General features: G+C 33.9%; 2 protein-coding genes across 4 annotated transcripts; one reads left to right on the top strand and one right to left on the bottom strand.

Annotated features, from left to right (window-relative positions):
- Nucleotides 1-286: 286 nt before the first annotated feature.
- LOC115975141 (NAD(H) kinase 1) lies at nt 287-11,627 on the bottom strand. Of its 3 annotated transcripts, none has more exons than XM_031095825.1 (12): nt 11,307-11,627; nt 11,113-11,165; nt 8,744-8,891; nt 8,512-8,631; nt 7,924-8,090; nt 6,981-7,094; nt 6,704-6,798; nt 5,042-5,148; nt 4,252-4,325; nt 3,489-3,567; nt 3,011-3,318; nt 287-951 (listed from the first exon to the last, which is right to left on the bottom strand). In XM_031095825.1, the coding sequence occupies exons 2-12, from the start codon at nt 11,137-11,139 to the stop codon at nt 643-645; spliced, it is 1,548 nt and encodes a 515-aa protein (XP_030951685.1). In that variant the 5' UTR covers nt 11,140-11,165; nt 11,307-11,627; the 3' UTR covers nt 287-642. The 3 variants fall into 3 exon arrangements, 2 of the variants coding, with proteins under 2 accessions (XP_030951685.1, XP_030951675.1); XR_004088091.1 differs by lacking the exon at nt 11,307-11,627 and adding an exon at nt 1,139-1,225 and having other exon boundaries at nt 863-951; nt 11,113-11,296; XM_031095815.1 differs by lacking the exon at nt 11,307-11,627 and having other exon boundaries at nt 11,113-11,294.
- A 9,668-nt stretch (nt 11,628-21,295) lies between these two features.
- On the top strand, nt 21,296-23,662 carry LOC115993928 (protein TRAUCO). Its single transcript, XM_031117928.1, is given in 5 exon segments — nt 21,296-21,739; nt 21,865-22,073; nt 22,075-22,124; nt 22,127-22,417; nt 23,163-23,662. Coding segments are annotated over 5 exon segments (1,164 nt in total). The 5' UTR covers nt 21,296-21,391; the 3' UTR covers nt 23,429-23,662.
- The last annotated feature ends 922 nt before the right edge of the window (nt 23,663-24,584 follow it).

The raw sequence follows: 24,584 nt of genomic DNA, 5'->3' as shown, positions 1-24,584 counted from the left end.
ATGAGTGGTTTGGTTCTTTCAAGGATCCCCACATTATGGACCATATTGGCTATTGCATGCTACTATTATTCTCTCCCTTTACCCTTTTTATTCAACATTAAATAAAAATAAAATCAGACATGCACAAAACAAAAGGTAAACATATTGTATTAAATTTACATTATTTCACTTTTTAAATATTTCATATAATTTGGAAAGGGGGAGAGAGAAGAAAGAGAGATTTAAAATTTAAATAACAAAAAGGAAAGCTAAACTCTGAATAGCATGTTTTGAGAGCTAGACAGCAAGTATAAACACTTAACAATTTTATTTTCTTGTATGTATTCATTTCATAGATAATTATAGTTTCACAAATTTCTTTGAAAATTAAAATATTGATCTTATAAGAAACATTCTAAGGCCTATTCTTCGTCATCATCATTATCGGTAGACGTTCATCTCCCATTCCATAATATACATCAGGGAGCCCTATTTCATATTGAAGGAAAAACAATTAAGGGGGAGATAAGAAAAAGAACTACATTAGCTTCCCCCACTAGGCCCCTCCTAAGGTTACTCTTAAGCAGTGATTTTCTGAAAATAAATAGATATACCAACTATAATAGCTTCTTTTATCTGTAAAAATTATTGAGAAAAAGAAATTTATGATTCTCTAGGACCATCAAAAGACTGAGTCTTTCTTAGATTCCAGTGGAGGCCCTCATGGATGCTTCGCAAGAAGTCACCAGTGGAATCAACCTGACATGCTGTAGGCACAGGCCAAGGGGCCATGCTGCATACAAGAGCATCTCCTGCTGCTAGTTGCTTCCTGTCCTTGCCATCAAATGAAGCCCATGCATGACCTCTACTATTGAAAGGTACTTGTACGCGCAATGTCACATGCTCAGGCAATATAAGAGGCCGAAAGGACAAGGAATGTGGACAAATTGGTGTAAACAGGATACCAGGGACCTGCAATTACAAAGATTGAACTAAGAATAAAATATGTATTGAAACTTAAAATTTAAAATATTTCATCGACTATGAGTGCCTACTATAATTTAATTAAGGGTCCTCTTTCAGAATTTCTCCCCAAAAATTGATAAAATATAAGAAACAAAATTAATGAGTAACTTCTAAACTGAAGAATCCACTCAACTGAATAATTCCTCTGCCGCATTTGAGGTTAGAACATGGTTCCCCTTCACCCTTCCATGCTAGATTCTACTCATACTTTTTCTCTTACCTTTGCAATGTGTCCGAAATGAAATGATTTGCTTAGAATTGACCATGATAGCATCAACATTTACCGTTTTCTTGTTAATTACTGGATCAGCATTTTCTTTCTTTTTTTATAGGTAAAAAGTGGGAAACTGGATCAACATTTACTTGAATACACAGGTTTTATCACAGAGTATGAGAACTTCTTAAGCAAATCTCTCCATCTGCTTTTATGTGGCACAGTTTCAATTTTATGGGTTCTCTATTTCTAATATTCAAACACAAACCCATGCCAGGTATTACAGCCATTTTGTACATCTTATCAAAGTTGTCACAGGCAAAAACATATATATTAGCTGGCTAAAACATCTGAACTTTCAATGATTGAATTTTAGGTCTGACTCTTGCCAAATTCTAAAAGTTTGCACTTGCTTCAGACTCCACACCTAATGATTCGAAGTTCTTAGAAACTTTTTTTCTTTTTCAATTAGTGATAAATTTTGTTAAAACGGGCACAATTCCAGTACACAGGATGTACATAAGAGAAACGCCCAAAAGAAAATCTGTCATTTAAATTTCAAAAGATCATAGAACTCCAAAAAATTCAAGAGAGAGTATGAAGCCTGTCCTGTGCAAGCCAAAACCCAACAGTTTTGCAGAAGATTTTAGTCAACCTAGTAATGAGGAATCATGTCAATCCCTTTTTAATTCAGCACTGTGTCAAATCAATCACTTACACCTTCATTTTATATATATATATATATATATATATAAAAGAAATAATTTTGGAATTTTAAAGAAGGGAGTTATACAATGATATAGGATAAAAGTTAATTGTGCAAGTTATATACTGCTTCAGCAAACATGTACGTGAGCAACCTTAAATATTTTTTAATTGCTCTCTCTCCCCCAATATGTACAACAGGAAGTCCAATAAAGAGAGAAAGAAAAACCATTAAATGAGGACATCTGTCCTCTCTATAGCAATTAACATTATGTAACAACAGTCATAATCCAGATATTAACTTTGGCAATATAATGTAATAATGGACTTAAACAAAAGTGAATAAAGAGTAAAAACTTTAAGCAGTTTGGCAATATAGGCAGGTCAAACACAAATTTTTTTGTTTGATTGTTTTTCTATATGTCCCAAATACATCGCAACCCCCTAACGGTCAGGAAATAAAAAAGAAATATCTCCTACAATTCCAGGTGAAACTAATGTAAACAAAGCAATTTGCATAATTTGCCAGTATTTATTGTTCATTAGGGGAGACAGCTGTAATAACACTACATAAGTTGCAGTAGACACTACAAGAAGGAAATCGGGATAGTGAACAAAACTCTAATTTAACATGCACCATAGACTTTAAATTAACCATAACATATCTAGAGCACAAATAAATAAATAAATCTGTCACACTCAGTGTTGATGTTGACCAAGATACAGACTAAATGAGGTCCACATGGATGTTATGTAGAAAACATAATGCCATAATAACTATATGCAATAATATGTGCATTACTATCAGCCAACTGTCAACATGTATATTAACTAGTTAAGTGCTTAAGCAGGAGGCAATCACAGTCCATGATCACCAAAGGTGTTCTATTTGCAAGACATGAACAAGGAAATCTAGCCTGAGTTCACTTAGAGAAATTATGCTTAGAATATCATTTTGAGGATAATCAACACACTATTTACACGCACAGCATGAATTCCATCATTAAAAAGATCAACCAACTTTTCTTGAAATATTATCTAATGCAATCTTGATATTTTGTACTGAGGGATGGTGCTAGAACATACCTGTGGATGGACCATTGATCCTCCAGCTGCCAACGAATATGCAGTACTCCCAGATGTTGTTGATAAAATTAACCCATCCCCTTGCACACTAGTGACAAAGGAGTTGTCACAATAGCATTCTAAATTTGTGAGGTAGGATGATATTCCTCGATCAATTGTAACCTCGTTCAGAACAAGTATTGGTTCTTCAGTTTCATACTCATTTTTAGCTGCATCCCTAATAACATGGCACTGCAAACGGTGTCGTAATGTGATACTAATGGGACCCTTTAAGACTTGGTTGAGGCATTCTCTGTAATTTTCAGTGTCTGAAGAATGTTAAGGAGCACCTTTAAGTCAGTCAGGGGGAAGGCAACCAATATGTCAAAAAAGGAGGAAAAAATCACAGGGTTGTTATCAAAATTTTTTTTTTGTTGCTAATTTATCAAAATATCATATTGTTAGAGAAACAAATGCCTTTAAACCACATGGAGGATACGAAAAGGGGTCATAAAGCCAAGAGACCCTAAAGAAAATGGGACAACAGGAGGAACCGGTCCTTTGAACATGGATGCTGCCTGAAAATGAGTAAGTAATAATCGATAAATTTAGGTTTGAAAGCAAACGAGTATGAAAAATAAATTCAGTTGATGCATATTCCATGGGCTTTAGATTTCATGTCCATGAATAAAACACACTTTCACACTGAATTACACATAGCATTAGTACTTACCTTGAGAGATAAACACATAATGCAATAGTAATCAGATTTGAAAAGTTTTACTTCTAATAATAATTGCAGGGCAAACCAAGAAGGGGTAAGAAAATGAGGAAAACTAAGAATGCAATATCATAGTCCAACTTGTTGAAAAATAAGCACTTAAATGAATATCAAGGGGCACCATAGAATAGAAACACGTGATTGTAGAAAATTGGACAGAAGATCTTGTGTTTCCCTAATTTCAATAAAAAAATGAATGGTAGAATCCATAAATTCTTACCAATCACTATCTAGACCGTCGTTAACATTGCACACACACACACAAAGAGGAACATGTTATAAACTAAATCTAACCCAAACAACTTGCACCAGGTATCACACTGAAGAGAGTAGAAAAAACAGACTTAAATCTGATTTAGCTTGTTCTAGGATGAAACAAGATAAAGTGCAACTGTAATGTAAGTACTCTAAAATAATACTTTAATGTTATAATACATTCTGATTTAAAAATAATTGCTAAAATCAAAGTAAATGCACATACCCAAAGGACCGTTCCATCCCCACCAAGAGTTACTACAAGGTCAACTTTTGTATGCAGGAGCAAAACTTCCTTGTCTGCAATAAGAGAATAACACATATTAACTTTAAATCCATAGGTAATATTGAAAAGAATAACCATAAGACATGAAAATTTAGTAATTAATGTAGAAGTAACACTTAACACTCTACTGTTGCATGAGTTGAATGAGTATGAAAACAGATATTAACTTTAAATCCATGCAAAATGTTTCCACTTAACCATTGCCTGGAACAGAAGGCACTAGCATGCAATAATTCAGGCACTCAATATGGCAACAAAAACTATTATCACGTCAACCCTTTATTGCAACATAAGCTGACAAAGTTTGCTGCAAATCCAAACAAGCACATACATACATGCATTTATTAATACACACAGACACACACACACACAAATGAATAGCCCTTAAACTTGGAACACAAGATTAACAGATGCAAACAACCATGACAATAATTAAAATAACATTGTGAGCAAGAACATAAGTCTCATATGCAAGGTTTTAACAAATAGCATCAAAGAAGAAACTTTTCTTTTTACTTATAAAAAAAGCATCAAAGAAGAAACCAAAGTTACAGAGTTTATAACATCTGGTCCAAATTGAAGAAACCAAAGTTCCAGAGTTTAAAACATATGATCCAAATTGAAGTTTAATCACCATATGAAAGAACAAATAAAGAAGCAACATTACAGATGCTATTGAGTCAGTAGTAGTTGTTTAACATCTTCCAATTACAAAAATTTCACTGCTCACCGTCTTTCCAAGTTTGTACGAAGTTGAAGTAAGATGACTCTGTTAGAAGTTCCACTCGCACGCGTGGCTCAACATATATGTACATATTTTTCTGCTCTCTCAACCATCTGGGAAAAGAAGGGAAAGCGAAGCAGGTAATATTATTTGACCTAAGATTTTGCTTTGAATGGCACAAGTGTAAATTTAAAAGCCAACATCACTTTACAAGGTCAACCAATTTCAGCTACTCTGTGTATGCGTGTGTGTGTGTGTTTGTGAGAGAGGGAGAGAGAGAGTAATAGCATTAGAAAGATAAATGACATAACTCATTGGCCAGCATGTATACAATATCTAAGTATTGTCAATTGGTGCTTGATAATGGATTCTTGGTTTACTTCCCAACAGCTAAAACATTTCTGACTATGGTTCTGAATTGACATCAGAGTTAGTTTGACTAAGAAGTCTTCAATTTGAATCTTGAAAACCCCCATTAGGAGATTTCGTCTGTTCTGCATGTCTTGGGACTGGTTCATGAATATAGGGCAAACTTGCACATGAGAGGGAGTGGTACTGGATGCTTGATATATTTTACCAGCCCACTTTTTTATATCTTAAGCTCTTGGGATAATGGTTTCTAAAAAAGAAATATGCTAGTATATATGCCTCCTTATGGTTAAAAAATTCAACTTTAACAGCCTATATCCTTCATGGTTGCGTGAAGAAAGCATTGATGACCCAACTTTATAGTATTACATCAATCATTAGGCAGAACTAAAATTAAAAATAAGAGTAAGAACAAAAAGAAACTGTAATACAAATAATCTTCACTTATTTTAACAGTTAGTAAATATAACAAAATGAGGATACAGGTATGGCTAAAAAACATTGGGATCAATAGAGTCACAAATACTGTGCATGCTGGTTTTTGAATTTTACAAGCTTGCATTTGCACCACTCCTCTATCAGGCAAAAACAGTGATAAAAAAATAAGCTTTACCAACAATTAAGAGACAAATAGGGTCTAGTTAATGGGTGCCCTTAGAGCATTTGTTAATGGACAATTTTTGGAAAGTTTTAATATCACTTTCATGGGAAATATAAAAAATTGTGAAAAAATTCAGTTGTTTTTTTTCTTTTCCCTTAAAAAGTTTCTAAAAATATTTCCTAAACCAATGCAGCAATGCCCTTAGGCCATCCATTAACTTTTCCCCTTTTTTTTTTTTGAAATCTTAAAGATATATAGAAAGCCATGACTTCCACATCACCCACAAAACTGATAAAATCATACTGCTCTCTAATTTTCTACAGTCCAAGCCATTTCAGTGCTCGTAGAGAACATAGACTCTTACCCAGTCTTTTCCCTTGTTTTTGTCAATAAGTGAATTAGTACCCTCAGTTCTCCTTAAAGTTTCAGAAGTTATTATTACACCCACTGGCTAGTAATGTGTTACCTTTGTAGCTCTATTTTAATGACTAAAGAGCAGGAAGCATATGGTATCAATTGCAAAAGTGACCTTGCAGCAATTGTGGGGTAAAGTCATTCAATTTATTTAAAAGCCAATCCTTGACTGCTGTAATGTCTGAAGAAATTTTATGGAGCTCATTCGAGCACAGTATTGAAAGAAACAAGCAGGAAAATTGCTCTTAGAACAGCAGAATGTGAGAGTAGTTTTATATTCACACCTGACCATTTCTGCACACAGAATTCGAACAGAGATCGAATTTGGTTTGGTCATAACAAGCACAGTCTGCGGGCGTGATTCCCACTTCAAAGAGATCTGAAAGGAAAATGAGTTTCAATCAGACAATAAATGGGAGAATTGGGATAGCAATTTAGGCCAATTAAGAGGGGGATCCACTCTACCTACATTAGGTGAGGGAACAGATATATCAATAGCAAACATCACTAATTTGACACACTCAAAACAACAGCCTATTGCATAGAGAATAAAAGTAACACCTGCTTACTGCTGCGCTCTGCAGTGGTGATATTCCCTCTTTCAAAAGACACAATGTCATGTTTGTGCTGATCACTTTGCTCACCTTTGCAGCGCCATGAAAGCTTAAATGAAGCCTGTCTCAGAAACAAATTTCTATCATTGTTAAAATCTGGACAATATATGGCACTAGTTATGTTGCAACATGCTTAAGCTATTATCCGAATGCTACTACGTGATTTGTGCATACACACACACATACATTGATATGGACTACCCAAAAAAATTTAGACTAAAGTACACTTTTGGCTTTAAGGTGTGGGGTTGTTTTCATTTAGCTCTTTATGTTTCAAAATTTTTATTTTGGCTCTTCTTGTGTGATTTCATTTTCATATTGGTCTTCCTGTCCATTTTTGTTAATAATCTGACCATCTATAATCTGTTTTTGCCTACAACAATGAAATTCCTGCATTCTACATCATTTTAGAGCTAGTATTTTATGAAATAATTAAACATGAAGGGCACTTAATGTTCAAGTTACTAATGGAACTGGATGGCATGGCCAATATGAAAACATAATCAGACATGAAGGGTCAAAATAAAACTTTTGAAATGTTAAGGGCCAAATTGAAAACAACACAAACTTCAAGGGTCAAAATTTTACTTTAGTAAAAAATTAATATTAATTGCAAATACACAAACAACAAGAAAAGGCACAATAATTATAACCATCCAAAGAAATCCTTTAAATACGTAGTAGATTAGGTCAAACGCCTTTTGTGGAGTCTTTACACTCAATGAACATTAAGAAATGGTAATGAATTTTACCTGGACTAACAGGGTTTCCATAGAAATGTTTTGATGCTTTGAACAACATTCAGAATATATTCATGCAATTAAAAAAAAAAAAATGATGTTCATCATAACAAGTCAGGGCTCATAAACTGAGGGTATACTAAAAACTACCTTCCTAACCATCTTGGAATCGGAACCAGGTTCCCCATCTCGAAGAACCTCATGGGAGCAAATTCCATTCCTCCCACAACAAGTCAAGAATTTCCCATTGGCTTTATTATTTTGGTTAATCAAGTTTTCTATTATTGCATCATCACCATGCTGCCCAGGTAACTGCTCTGTAATACAAGCCAGAAAATTCCTTTAGTAAGAAGAAAAATATAAAATTTCCTGAAATATAATAGCAGATTAGGCTATAAAATCAGTGTCTATAAAATCATCAAGTAAGCTAGAAAAGAAACTCTATACGTGCACACACACACATAGAGGCTGAATAACCTTTAGGTAACCCAAACATGAACAAATTACAGCAGATTAGATGTACCAACATATCAGTTTGGGTTTCTATAATATTTTCTGTAACACTCTTAGGCAGGGAACACCAGATCAATCTTTGACCTCCTCTTTAATATTGTATAAGAGAAGCAACTTTGGGAGGTCAAAAGAAGCCAAGATCAATAATCTTTCCTTGACTGCAGATATCAAGAGCTAAAACAAGAATATATAAATGCATATTGCTCATGTTCAACATTATAACACCTTTAGGCTCCAGCTGCAGATTCCGTGCTCTCTCTAGTTCATATTTACGCCTCCATTCAGCTGCCTCAGCTTGAGCAGAAGCCTTTCCTTCAGCAGCTCGTCTCAAAGCCTTTGCAACAGCTAGAGTTGAGATGAAAAATACATAAGCAACATGGTTTAGGATCAGATTCATGTGCAGAGCAGATAATTTAATTGAAGATGTTAGTAACTTAGAGATAAAACATGCACATACTTCTCATAGCTTCTGAGAACTCTATAAGGTGCTCATCAGTCCCCTGAACTGGAGGTTGAAGAAGTTCATCAACTGCCTTCTCTGAGAAGAGAGAGAATGAATTGATAAAACCATTCTCTTGCTGTGAACACGATATACTTGCCTCTCCCTGCCCACCAAATAAGAAAAGGTATGAGGTATGTCAGCAATCTGATGTACTCCCCATCAAGAGGATGTAGCATACTAAGATACACAATGCACTAAGCCAATGTAGTTAAGAGCCTTAAAAAAATAAATAATAAGCATTGAAAGAAAACCAAAATTATTTGATTTGACAAAAGTAGCATCTCATTCAATTTCTTCCTTGAAATTTATATTACTGGAAATATTCTACTTCCTAAGCCTTAGAGATATAGCCAACAGGATAACATAAAGTCACACACTAGAGTAAGAATTCAATAACACTGCTTCAAAGGTCAAAAGAGGGGCTCTGAAAGATCTCAACACTTGGTGGATGAGTTCAACCCCCATGAACCTTGTCAGCAGTGGCCTCCTGACTACTAGTTATCCCTTTGGCGAAGGGCATACTTGTCATTCCATATGTAATTATGACATGTCATTTCAGGTGTTTCCCAATTTAAAGTTACATGCATGCATTTTCAGTTGCTCTTATCATTTCTGGTCATTACATGGTAGGCACATTAGCTATACCATAGATCCATTCTCAGATTTTAAATAACCCAAGTAACCAATAGCCCTTATAAAAAAATGTGGCAATGAAGGATTATTAGTCAATAGAAATGCATAATAGATGAACCAAAATTTTAAGAAAGTAAAAGGAGTCATAAAGAGTGCACTGCAAAAGGGGTTGCCTCATCACTAAAATTTGAGGATTAATACACACGTCACCATATATGAAATTGTGTGGAAAACTCTAATAATAAGTACAAACAGCTTGTCAAAAAGTTGGAATTTTTGCATGAGGTCACTACAAGATTTGTATCTCAAACAATCACCACCACTTCATAGTTTGTACATGATTGCATGTAATACAATCAACAACCAGATTGTAACCTTATTTACTAGCAGAAAGCCTCTACTGGACAGGAATAAACATTAATGAATTGATATAAAGAGTCATCACCCACTGCTCTTCAGAGCTGAGTAGGAATCTATGAGGGGTGGTTTTGATAGGGTCCAACCCTTCAACACTTTTCGCATTAAGCAGCTACTCTCAACTCTCAAGACTCAAACTCACATACTTAGGCTTGGCAGCCCAAGACTTTACCATAGTAGCAGACAATGGCCATTAATATGCTGTAATTCTTAAAATGATATTTATTAAAAACGTTAATAAAGGGACTAAATTGGACAGCTGACTTACGCCTCAAGAAAATCAATCAATTTTATTTCTTATAACACCCAATAAAGCTACAAAATTGGGCAAGGGTTTCTATTACACTTAGAGAGTTAAAGGCATCACACAATTGCTTTCATTTATAGATATAGATGTGTAAATTCCTTATCACCATCATCTTTACATCGATAAGACAACCCTTACACTTGTTATTTTAGAACTTGTCTAGAAATATCATAATAAAATGGGCATAAGATTTTGTCACAAGCTATTTGACCAGATAGGATCAACCTCGAGTGGGATTGGCTAAGTGATGCTGAAAAGGTTTGCCATGAGATAAGAAACTACAACAATCAGGCCTAGCCGAGGTCTATCAATAAGTGATTGTCCAATAATGAGCAACAAACATCCACCTTGCTAAACAACAAGGATTATCTCTCATGAATGTCAATCTTATCCACTTTAATCTTTTAAAAACCCTCATCACACAAATTATACCCAGCTTCAAATTATTTCACAGATACATAACAATTATTTGTGGTAACACAATGATATGTTCCTCTAAATTATCTATCATAAAGTACAATTTCAGCCTCAACTAACCCAAATTAATCAACCCCACCACCCCCCCCCCCCCAAAAAAAAGGAATCTTTACAGAATAATAAAGCAAGCACACCCAGAAACTTAACCAATCCCAAATTCACCAAAAATAAAATAATCAAGAACTGGTTAAATCAATCTTAAAAGTTGCAGCTGCCCAAACTGAACACACAATCTTCCACAAATTATGTGCACCCACCATAGGAAACATGAAGTGAAAGAACTAAAAGCACCCAATAAAGCTCTGAGCTTTTAGTTCCAAAAAGTACTACTGGAAAAAACCCAATTGCAAAAAAACCTTATCAAATCCAAACAATACTAAAAAAACACCATATAAATACAAATAACACAAACAATATCTGAAACAAAACAAAACAAGAACATACAGACAAGATTATGCGAAAGAAAAAGAGGGAAAGAGAGTATGATTACAATGGAATCAAGCTTGCTGGGAGACATGGCTGAGCTGAGGCTTGGTTGTTTATCTGACATAAAAAGTGAGTTTTATGTGAGCAAATTGGCCTTTTAAACTGTTAGTTAAGACATCTTCTCAACGTTCTAAAACTCTATAGAGAGAGAGAGAGAGAGAGAGAGGGAGAGAGAGATTTTTGGAGATGGGGTCCCACAAAAGTAAGCGTGGCGACGAGTCAAAGCGAGTGGGGATGACTCTCTAGTGTCTGTGTTGTGTGTTCGAGTTTGTTGAGATGAGAGATGAGAAAACTGGTACAGCCCACATCATGTGCAAGAGTCAACCAACCACTCCAAACCCAAACCATTTTTATATTATAAACGTGAAAGTACCAAACTACTGTGTAATCAGGCTCGATTTTACGTTTTTCTTTGCCTCTTTTGGTCCTTGGAATTTGGAATCGGTGGGTGTCATTCTTGTACTGGTACTGCAAAAAGTGAACTCTTTTTGGATCACTTGGCTTTGGGGTTTAGAATTAGATCACCACGTTTGCCTACACACTATGGATATGGATGGTATAAAAATCTTGAGAGTCTGTAACTGGAAGCAACCTCAATTTCACGTGAATTTGTTATTGATACAATAATAATATCGGCAATTCTGAGAGGTTGTGGATCTCTTGCCTAGGTACACTTTAAGTCAGAATTTGCAAAATTCAATGTACTAGTACTAGTATTCTTTCTTTGGGCAAATTACAATGAACCAGTTTGACCTAAATTTAAGTTATTTATATGCAATTTAAAATTTAACATTTTAATTATTAGGAGATAGTTCAGTTAGAATTTCATAATTCATTTTTATTTAAAATGAGGTTAAATATATAATTTTGTTTTATTTTTATGTTTCTTTCCTTCAAAAATACAATATTAAGTAAGATAAATAAAATAAAAAATAAATTCCAACGAAACACTTACATAATGAGATTTTAAATTACGGGCAGGTAATTTAAATTTTGATCAAATCTTAGGTGGATAAAGTGTCAAATTTCAATTAAATTACAAATGGGTAAGTTGTAATTTGCACTTTTCTTTTTAGAACAATGTAGATTTTTTCCCCTTGTTTTAATTGCTTTTAAATCAAAAGTGGGAGTAAATTCATAATGCTTTGTCTTTCACAAAAAAAAAAAATCATAATGCTTGTAGTTGTACACTTGTACTATCATATATTGATAGTACTCTCTCTCTCTCTCTCTCTCTCTCTCTCTCTCTATATATATATATATATATATATTACTTAAGGCTTTTTTTTTCTTTCCCCTCTTAAGAACCAAAGATTTTGCCCCTAGGAATACCCTAACATCTCAAAATTCCGTATCCTATAATGTTTTCAAACTCTCTTTTCTTTTCTCTCTCTTTTTTTTTCCTCAATTCAATGGACAAATCAGCGGCTTTTTTTTTCTTTCCCCTCTTAAGAACCAAAGATTTTGCCCCTAGGAATACCCTAACATCTGAAAATTCCTTATCCTATAATGTTTTCAAACTCTCTTTTCTTTTCTCTCTCTTTTTTTTTTTCCTCAATTCAATGGACAAATCAGCTCATTCTATTAGAAGAAATCTCAATAGAAAGAGGTAGGAGGGGATGATTATTAGCATTATCAAATTACTTATTTAAGAATTTAAAGTAACCAATTTTTCTTTCTTTCTTTTTAAAGGATGGTTATTAACTTAATAATTTTTAAGAAAAAATAATAATAGGTATTGAAAACAAATATTTTTTTGAATTAATTAACAATTTAAAATTAGATTATTATTACCTTTTAATTTTTATTATTAATCTTACCTTCCAAGACACGTCAAATAGTTGCTATAACTTTGCTAAGAGTTTTATAGCTTTACTAATTGACACCTCTTAATATTTTTTTTTTCTTTTTTTTGTTCCTTTTTGAGAAGAACCTTCTAATACCTTTAATAGAGATATTTATGTTTCAAATTCCCCATTATTAAATTATATATATATATATATATATATATTTGCTACAGCTATAATGTCACAATCTTGCCTTTGTGAAGTAAAGTCCAAATTGTCCGGATAAGCGGTGGGCAAGAACCTACCACAGAAACCCAAAAAGAAAGAAAGAAAGTAAATGTTTACCAAACTACCAAAGTGGGAAAATTTTAGGTACTTCTTACATGGAAAAATTATGCTTTTTCTTTTTACATTAATTGTGAACCCAATTATGAATGTGAAAGGAGGAACTTTCATTCTCTATGCTCTAAAAGTACCAAAGAATTATTTGTGAGATTTGAGATAATTAAAAATAAAAAGGGTTTATATTCTAATTATAATAAATATAGTGGCACAAATACATTTAAATTATTTTTCATAATTAAATTTGTATATTATCATTATTGGTATTATTTATTTATAAGTAATATTACATCAATCATAACAATAAAAAAAATTCACTTTAACAAGTTGTGAAAAAATTAATTTTTGGTTTTGTGAATCTGTGTATCATTACTCTTTGGATTATTTATGTCCAGGACTGCCATCAGTCCACCACCGAGGTTTGACAAGAGTTTTTTTTATGACTTTCTGCAGAACTTTTAGAAAATTTAAGGGAGGGAAAATTCATTAGTCAATCGCTAATCACAGAATGCCACAGAATTGCTTAATGGTAAGTTAGTGACGACTAGGTTATTATAAGTATTCAAGCCACTAAGTTCACACTATAGATAAGATAAACTTAATTATTTATTTATTTGCTAAGTTTTTTAACCTTAATTCAGTTGAATGTCTCTTTACATTCATCAGCTCTGACGTAATTAGCCAGACAACAGAACAGAGAGACAACAAACCTATTCTTTATTTTCTAATTATAAAAATAAAAAACTATTATTTATTTATTTGTTTTTTTATGTCCTTGAGATTGATGGTAACTCAAGGGACAGCTTGTCTGAATCATTGTTTCAATAATTGGAACGGGTAAGGAAAAAAGAAAAAAAAACACACACACACGTCATGATTTTTTTTATGGATACATATCATATTATTGACTACAGAAAAAACTTAACTATAATTTATTAGGTGTTACTATCCGTTTTCTAATAGAAATCAATTGCATAATTGTATTAAACAATTAAACAAAAAATAGTATCATTTTTTAAAGGATAATTAAATTTAACCATATCATTCATTGATCAATATAATAAAATCACACAACCTAAAGTATAATAAAATAAATTTCAAAATAACAAGAAGTTTAACATTTTTTTGTTGTTGAATATTGTGAGATTGTTTGAATAAGTAAACATTTTTGCTTGTACTTCTCCTTCCTGATTAGAAGATTTATGAGTTGAAATCAAAACGGGGTGGAGAAGACAAAAAAGAATAGAATAGGAAAGTATTGGGTGGTGGGCTTGATCAGTGATTCAGTTCCCAACAAACTCTACGACATCGACATGCAAATATGCAATGGTGATCTCTCTGTTGAAGGATAAAGGAAGCACCCATTACTGAAAAATTCTTGATATTGACGAGGACAGAGCACACTGAGATTCTTCTGTAAAAAGGATTGTATTTTTTTTTTTTTTTTGGGTAAAGAAAGTTTAGATGAGAGTAGACTACTCTATATCAAAGTTAGGACAAGTTGTAGGTCTCTGGGAGGACTTACATTTGGACTTATAGATTGTCCATCAAGGAGGACTGCTTGACATGAGACTTGAACCTAGGTTTTTTTGGATGGAGCGTTTGAGTTTTACCAATTGAACCAATTTGTTGGCAAAGGATTGTATTTTGTGGCTATACCAAATGTGTAAGTTTGGGTTATTGAAGAATCCAGTGGTGGCTTTATATGTACAGATGAATTCTTGAGTAGTACTTTTTTTTTTTTTTTTTTAAGATGAGTAGTACAATTAAGGGGCTTGGGGTGTAGACCGTAGAATTCCAACACAAAACATGCAAGAAATGTTAAATTTACTTGAAATCTGTTAATAGGTGCTCCATTCCACTCGTTAAGGACTAAGGAGGGATAAAATCTCATTAATTTGGAAAGTTAACCGTTGCTAATAAACAAATACACTATTAACTGAATGTTGTGTGATTTTTAATAATAAAAAAACTCATCAATTGCAATAAAAGAACTCAACCTTAACCAATGCACTTCAATACTCATTAACCGAAACCAATTTACTTTTAAGTCTTCGGGTGCGTTTGGGAAGCGCGTTTTGCACTTCCCACATTTGCATTTGGTTGATTTTTTTTTTTTTTTTTAAGTCCAGCACTTAGTGCACTATTCATGGAGCATGAACAGTATAATCAGACATATGAACTGAACAGTAACAGAAAAAAACATTTTTTATTATTTTCAGTTTTAAGTTTTCAGCAAAATAAACAGTATCCAAATGCACACTTCATGTGAGTAAAGATAAGACAACTTATGATTTAATAACTTTTATGTGAATCCATGTGGTTAAAATTCTCAATCCCCAAGAAATTGATTTAATGGTTATTAAAGTCTCATAAAATATATGAGATCATATATAATTCAAAATCTTTAACCATCATCTTAGAGTCAATCCAAAAGATTTTATTGATTGGGTCTCACATTTCAATTGTAACAATTGTATTATACTTTCATGGAAGAATTGAAATTACCAACCGATTAGTCATCAGTAAAGGTTTAAGGTTTTGTTAATACAAGATTGTAGGAAAAAGTAGCCAAAATAAAGACAATGGAAAAGTCCAAAAGAAAGAAGCGATAATTATGCAAAGAAAAATCAACCCAATTAACACTAATTGCTTTTAATTATCAAGTTTTACCATCGCAGCACCAGAAATACGAAGAAGTTAAGGAATTTTTTAAGAACACTATTTGTTTTTATGTTGAAAGTCAGCATGCTGGGACGGAATTTGTCAAAGCTTAATTTACTTTTTCCAATAATAGTTTGTTATTTCTCACGACCTTCACACAATGAATGCAATCTTGAATTGTGATATCCACATATCTGCGTACGCAACCAAAACTTTGATCGAGACCGATTCAATAACGTCCCCACTATTTTTTTTTGTCATCCTTGTTTGACCACAATCCACAATGACCAGTTAGGTGGGTAGCTGATGAATCATGAAAGAGATATTGATATCTAATTAATTGCTATTTGTTTTCTCAAAAAAAAAAAAAAAAAAATTGCTTTTAGAAAAATAGAATTATTGTTATACTATATACTCTGTGTGTGTATATATATATTTTATAGAGTTTCAACTTATGGCCTCTTGCTTCTGATGATTGTGTTTTTTATCATCAGTCTAAGACATTAATCGATTTTTTATGTAGGCAGAGATTGAACCTTAAATTTCTTATTCAACTATAAAAAATTTTACCAATTGAGCTACCACATATACTCTATATTAATATGAGTCAAATGAATGGGTATTTTTTCATATGTAAATAGTAAATACCTAGTCTAATTAATTTTTTTTTTTAAAAGGTTCTATGGGTAAAATGGAGCCTAATAGGCAAATTTTGACATTTTTCTTAATGGAATTGATAAAATGTTGGCTAAATTGTTTGTTACTTTCTCATGCATTGTCTGGGATAGGGCAGAGCCAGGGAGTAGGGGTTGTTGCCTTAACATTATAAAATGGTATATTATTATACAAGGCTTAGAAGGTAGCAGTGGCGGCTCCAGGAATTTTGTTTGGAGTGTTTCTTAGGAAGCATAAATTACACCATCTTATTTCTTTTTAGCTTTTAGGTAATTAGGTTTGATTCAATATTATTAATTTCATTCCGTTGCCGGTAAACAAACTGGAACAGCAACCCACCCTATTCTACTTTGAAAAAAATTTCGAGTCATTTCGGGTGTTTCGGTAAATATCAGTCGAAATTTAAGATTCGACCGGCATGAAGTTTGTTCTTAAAAAAAAAAAAAAATTGTTCTTAAAACCAAAACAAATTTGCATTCTATAAACCAAAAAACCTCAAAAGGAAAAAAAAATGAAAATAAAAGAAATGAACAAAGGTACCTATACAGCTAAAAAAAATCGTATTCAGAAATTTGATACTCAACTTGAGAAGAGGCACTGCCGCACTGATATTGGTAGAAGACACATAAGTTACAAACAACGAGGAAGACAAAACGTAGATGTAAACATGTAGATGAAGATGTGATAAAACTTAAAATATAAAGTGTAAAAATCGAGGAGACAGAAGACATGTGTGGTTAAGAATAAACAAAAAAAATAATTAAAAATGAAAAATAAGTAATATATGTCTGATGAAGAAAAATAATAAAAGGTTAAAAATTGTGTTGTATTGGGCAGTGTGCTTAGTTGAAGGAATCAAGCCATTGCCTAGTCGGTAGTAGTTTTATTATTTATATATATATATATATTTAGACTTTAGTTCAATTTTTTTTTTTTGCTTGAAAAACCCCAATATAATGTTAAGTTGCTCAAATTATGGATCAAAATTTAATTTTATTGGCATAAAAAAAAATTCAAGGTGATCCCAAAACTTTTTTAAAGGTAAATAAATATAAAATTTTAAATTATTATTATATATATATATATATATATATTTTTGGTCAGGGTAGTCCTGGGACCACCCTGGCCATAAGGTAGCACCACCACTGGAAGTTAGAATGTTCTTAAACACAATGATATTCCTATTCTTATCGAGCCAAAGGTTCCAAATGGCAAAAGAAAAAGAAAATATTCCAGGGAAACAAAGCATTATTAGTGCTAGAATTCTTTTTCTTTCACATACAAAGATGCAGGCTGTAAAAATCACGCATGAACAAAAAAGCTTGGGTGCTATTCCAAAAGCATTTGGCATAGATACAAATTTGGCACCATAAAATCTCTCTCTTCAATGATATATCCTTAGCAGGTACTAATTAATCAATATTATTCTATATTCTTCTGAACTAAATTGCTAGATGTCACAATGACATGAAAGCATGTTACTTTTCTTTTTAGACAATCCGAGATATATAGAGTATATATTATTTCTTTAGGTTAAACAAGATACATCATTGCGAATATAGGACGGATCCACGCGCGCGGGCGTTGTTGGGGGGGGGGGGGGGTGGCCCTGGCTCAAAGAAAAAAAGGAAAAAAAAAATTGCCCCCCCCCAGCCCAAAGCATAAAAAATATTTTTTTTAATGATTATATATATATATATATGTATATATATTCTAGATTGGTGCCTCACATTTCCAAAAACTTAGATTTTCTCTCCTTTAATTAGGCTAATCTAATTAGCAACTACTCAACTCAAAAATTTAACAAAAACAAAATTTTAAAATAAAAAATAAAAAATCTCAGTTTAAAGTAGCAAAAGTAAGTTTTGATTTGTGAATTTTTTTTTTTTTTCAACAGTTGATGCTCTAAAGAAACAATATTATTTTGTATTTTTTTGTTTTCATTGGTAAATGATTGCATCTTAATGTATTAAGAAATAATTATTTTGTGTATTAATCTTGGTTGATAGTTTGTTAGTACTGAATACTTATTTGGATTTTTTTTCTTCTTCTTATACTCCGCCCCTAGCTAGAAATCTTAGGTGCCCCTTTATAATAGGCAATGCATGTTACTTTGAAACAACTATCAGAAGTTACTTTGTCATGATAACACTCTCCCATCTTCAGATTCAGTAAAAAATTAAAAATAGTACATCATGAGGAAAGAAGAGGGGAGGGATGTCTCTAAATATAAAATTTAGTCCTCTTGCGTTTCAACTTTCAACAACTCTAACGTGTATATATCAAGTATCAACCTTATTATTTGGGTTATAAAGAGCAACCCATCTTCCAGAGTGCAAACCTGTGATACAACTTATGAATGGATGTATCAAAAGGGATGAACCACAACAAAGATTTTGACTTGAATTGTGTTCGGATCTACACGACCAAACTGATACCATGCAAAGAAAAAGGAATATCTTAGTTTATCTAGGATCAATTAGGTAGCGTTGGGGAGGGGAGGATATATTGTCTAAATGCAAAATGACAACTTTTACATGTATCAACTATCAACATCTGCAACGTTGATTCCTAGTTGGGTTAACTTATAAAGAGCAACCCATCTTTTAGAGTGTGCAAACATTCGCTACAACTTATGAGTTGATGTATCAAAAGGGATGAACAGTAACAAGGATTTCAACTTAGAATCTTGATCGGATTGGATGTACCTCCGAATTGATGCCATGCTAAGAAAAATGAATCTCTTAGCTCATTTAAGGTTCGGTTGGTTGGAGAGGTGAAAAAGTGAGAGGATAGAAAATGAGGAAGGGATAGAAAAGTGGGAAGATAGAAAAAATTTAGTTTTCTCTCATTTGTGTTTGATTGGAAAGATGGAAAAGTGGAGAAATAGAAAACTCATTTGTTTGGTTGAGAAGAAAAATAAGATGGTGGAAAATGAAGTTGATATAAATTTACAATTATATACATATTAAATAAAACAAAAAGTATTTGATAGTTGTATAAGAGATCTGGAGTTCAATCCCCGTCTACATCAAAAATTGATTGGTTTCTTGGTCTAATGATAAAGAGCTATCATCAGAAGCGGACGTCATAGGTTAAAACTCTAAAAAAAAAAAAAAAAAAAAAAAACAAAAAGTAACACATTTTTTATTAAAAATTTGTGCATGAACACTTCAATTTTTTTTTTTTTTTTTTTTAAAGAGCACAAGCCAAAGAAAAATGTGCACAAAAAAAAAAAAAAAAGGGAATGGGAAGTACAGGAAAAGACCCAAACCAAAGGAGAAGAAAAAAAAGAATAAAGAAAAAACCAAACAGATAGCACCTGTAACAGAGAGACCTAAAAAAAAAAAAAAAAAAAAGGAAAAAGAAAAAAGAGGAGGAGAGACAAATAAGAAACAAACCCATGTGTAGACGTACAAAAGGTAAATTGGTTAGCTCATTTTCGTGAGCCTTTTTCTCTTAGTTCTCCTCCCATTTTGGGGAGAAATAATTTTGGTGGGCTCGGGGTAAAAATATCCGGATCCTATCAATTTTTTTTTCTTTTCTCCCTCCTTTAACCAAGCACTCACTAAAGATATTTTCTCTTCCACATTTTCTATCCTCCCTAAAATCTCCTCAATCGCAAACACACCCTTAGGATCAATTAGGTGTGAATGGTCGAGGAGGCTCCATTAGTCAAGTTAATAAATCTAAATGGATCTAGTTAATAAGTGACCTTGGGGCATTTGTTAATAAACTATTTTAGAAAAGTTTTAATAGTACTTTTATGAAAATATAAAAAAAGTGTAAAAAAAAAAATTAATTACTTTTTTCTTTTCCTATTAATTTTTTTAAATTAATACTCTTAGAACATTTGTTGACTTTTCCCAATCTAATTTGTTTGAGAAAGAAAAATTAAAGAGTAACTGTGAGTCTTTTTGTGAATACCTTTAGAGTGAGGGTAATGGTAGTGACAATCAATGTGAGTTTGGCCAAAAATAAAAAACTAAAACTGATAAATCTGTCTATAAATGCCCAAATGTGAGGCAGTGAGTGTGACACACTCGATGGACTACACTTACCTCAAGAGGGCAACCCCGAGATCGATTCCCATGGTTCCTTAAATAAATCAAGGTATCTAACCGGTGTGGACTTATGGGCCTGTCTTCCAAGGAAGGCTCCAAAGTCCATATTCCATAGTCCAGAAGAACATGGAAATAGAGCAAGAAGAGCCCATAAATGATGAAATGAAACGGTTCCCCCAAAGGACCTAAACTATATAAACCCATTTTTGGGGGGCCAAAATGACCCCATAGCACAATTTGGCAAAATATTTAGCAACTTAACACTGTTAAATATTTAGCAATTTATCACTATTTTATAAATTGAGTTCGGAGAACTTCAGTTTATGAAAATCAAGTTTCTTAAAAAATGCTAGATTAGCGGGTGCCATCGTGACACATTTTTAAGAAATTCGATTTTCATAATTCAAGTCCTACAAAACAATAGTATATTGATAAATATTTTGCAGAGTAAATTACTAAATATTTTTGCCAAATTGTGCTATTGGGTCATTTTCGGTTATAAAAACGTTTATTATTTATTAGCCCAATCCTAGTTCTAGTTTGATAAGGGAAAAAAAGTTAAAAAAAAAATTGTAAAACCAATCCCATCCAACCCAAAAAAAAGCCCAATCTCTCACTGTCACAAAGTACTACTCACTCCTCACTCACTCACAACTCACTTCATCACTTGTCTTCAAAAACACCGACAACACTCACACACACACACACAGAGAAAAGAAAAGGGTTTAACTTTGAACACCCCAACAACACAATGGATTCCCTCCAAGCCACCTATAGAGACGAAGACGAAGAAGAAGACGATTCCACCAAACCCACTCCCACCCAATCATCCCCACTTACACTCACACCCACCACTACAACCACCACCACCACCACCGAATTCTTGCCCCCACCTCCACCACAAAATTCCAACAATGCCACCGAACCCCAAAACGACACCACCGCCAATAAACCGGACTCTCCATCCTCAGACGACAAGTCGCCACGTAGATCCACCCCAACAAACGACAACACCACCACCACCGAAAACGACAACGACACCACCACCACCACAAACGACGACGTCGACGACGACGCTGACGTTGACGTTGACGTTGACGTTGACGCTGACTGACGACGACGAAGAAGACCCACCTCCCAAAAACAGCCCTCTCAAAACGACGCCTCCGACCGACCCAAACCCAAACCCTAACCCTAACTCCAACCCCAACCCCTCCTTTTAAGAAGAAGAACAATAACGTCTGGGTCACGAAATCGACCCGAAAGGGGAAGAAGAAGAACAACAACAACAATCACAACAGCCACAACAACAACGGTTCTGCAGCACAAGCTTCCGAAGACACTGTACTCATCACTCCAATCCACAAATTCCCAGACAAATCCGACGACACCCTGGAGCTCAAAATCTGTCCTCTCGAATTGACTGATGATAGAAAGTACTAAAGGGTATAGGATGAGAGCGACTCGCGGGGTCTCTTGGTCTTGGTACATACGCGGTTAGGGTGGTCCACGGAGAAAGGGGACTTGCAGGCGCCGGTTGGGTACGACGGGAATAGTTTCGGGTATAGGGACATTGATGGGAGTAAAGTGCATAAGGCATTGAGGGAGAAGTATGGGGAGGAAGGGTATAAGGAAGGGGATGTTATTGGTTTTTATATTAATTTGCCCGAGGGTGCGGCTTATGCACCTAAGCCGCACCATTTGGTGCTGTATAAAGGGCAGAGGTACGCTTGTGCCCCCCCGGATGCCAAGGAGGAGCCGCCTAAGGTCGTGCCCGGTAAGTGGTTTTTTTTGTTGTTGTTGTTGTTGAATGTGGTGGTTTGTTTGTGTGGATATAAAGACAATGTGCTTAGTGGTTCAGTAAGACTTCTATTGCAATGTGATGAATATGTTTAGTATGAGTGTGCAGTAAGACTTATGTTTTCAATGTGTTGAATATAATTTGTATTATTGTATATGTGTTGAACTAACAAGGAAAAGAGAGGATGTTAGATTTGGAAACCGGTTTGGTCCTTGGCAATTTGGAGGTGAACCAATTCTTGTCAGTTTTGAAGGACCTAATTCGGAGCGTAATGAACATTGTATCAGATAAACTGACCCAACTGAAATTGAAATTAGCTAGTTTGGGTTGGGGAGTAGGGCCAATGAGGTTCTAGATTTTGATTTTTATCTTGTATTTTTTCGAATCAACTGAAGTGAGGAGCACTCTGGAAGTATTAAAAAGGTCTATGATTATCACATGTTTATAATGAAATAGCTATAAATTATCCAAGAAAAATGAGAAAAATATATGGTCTGCAAGATGACCCTGCCCTTGAGCAAACTGGAACAGAGAGTCCACTTTGAGGGAAGATTATTAACCGCAGATTTCCTAGCATGCTTTAACTCCTTGAAACTTAAATTTAATTCTGATTCAATTAGTGTGTTAATGTTGAACTTGGAATGTCAATATCCAAATGGTATTTTTTTTCATCTGAAGGGTCATTATTCACTTTTTCTGCAAATGATTATCTTCTGTGCAGGAAGTGAGATATCTTTCTTCAAAAATGGGGTTTGCCAAGGGGTTGCTTTCAAGGATCTGTATGGTGGTCGCTACTACCCAGCTGCGTCAATGTATACTCTTCCAAATCAGCCAAATTGTGTAGTCAAGTTCAACTTTGGCCCTGATTTTGAATTCTTTCCAGAGGACTTTGATGGACGTCCAGTGCCTAAGCCCATGGTTGAAGTTCCTTATCATGGGTTTGATAACCGAGTTGAAAATGGAGCATCAAGTGAGAAGAAACATTAGCCAGCAAGCGGCTCCTTTCAACCTTAACTCTTGTGGAGCTTGGAGATGGATCTGAGTTTAACATTGTTGTAATTTTAGCTGTTAAAAATTGACTGACAAATTATTTGATGACACTGTAAACTTGAATTTTTCTATGAAAGAGAGAAAACGGCTTGTTAAATATAATGATGTTGCTTGAGCCCAATGATATCTTTATATTTTTCTTCTAGATTTTAGTGGATATTCTGGTTTCAATTGTTGTGAGGTCTCTCTTGTAGTATGTTATTGTAAGTGTGCTCTTGTGTTCCTTTTTGCAATGATAAGTTGGGTTCCTCATTGGAGGCTGAAAGCCAGCATTTTTTCAGAAATTATGGCACACTTCCATTTAAATATTTCCTTTGCTTGCTGTTCAGGAATTATAATCTTTTGATGGGTATTTCTCTTCTGAAATAGCCAATGTTGTTGGTTGACAGGAGATGAAAACCTTATTTATGCTAACATTTCTTCTGGTTTTATGGACCCAAAGTGGAAGATCAAACATCCAAGTGGTTCTCATGTTTCTCTCTCTTGCATGTGAAAAAGATATGTCTACTCACACACAAACACATGAGCATATATTTCTTCAGGTTCAGTTTGGAATGGTTTTAAACAAGTATGTTGCAACAGGTTTATATTGTTATATTCTGGCACATCCTCCTTGTTAAGATGTACATCAAAAGAAGTTGCAAAGCTCAACTTCCATGCACCTTTGGCCCTGTTAAGACTTAATATTATGTCATGCCAAATGTTTTCTGTGCTTGTGCATATTTCTCTGTTCCTGTTAAGGAAGGGGGTAGCTTCCTTGGTAGTGATCCTTTTAGCTAATTGAATCTATCCATCTATCCTTATCTTGACAGGAGGTTCTTATGTAGAAGTATGAGTACTTCAACAAATTGAAGTGCATGGAAGCAGAAGTGATCAATTCAAGATTAAGAAGCTCAGGTTGGTTGTATTGCTTTTAGATGAAAGTCTTGCTTTATCTAGCTGCTCATGTTGGTAATGGGACTCCTGTGAAGGTAGATTGATGCCTTGCTTATTTAGCGAAAGTGGAGATTACCATGCTTTACAGAAAACTTTTTTGCAGTTGAATTTCTTGTGGACTTGATATAGCTTATTTATTTCAATATCAATCTTTATT

The sequence above is a fragment of the Quercus lobata genome, chromosome 1 (assembly GCF_001633185.2).
Source record: "Quercus lobata isolate SW786 chromosome 1, ValleyOak3.0 Primary Assembly, whole genome shotgun sequence".
NCBI classification, from domain to species: Eukaryota; Viridiplantae; Streptophyta; class Magnoliopsida; order Fagales; family Fagaceae; genus Quercus; species Quercus lobata.
The sequence above is the reverse complement of the archived record's forward strand: the minus strand, read 5'-3'. Positions and strand labels throughout refer to the sequence as shown.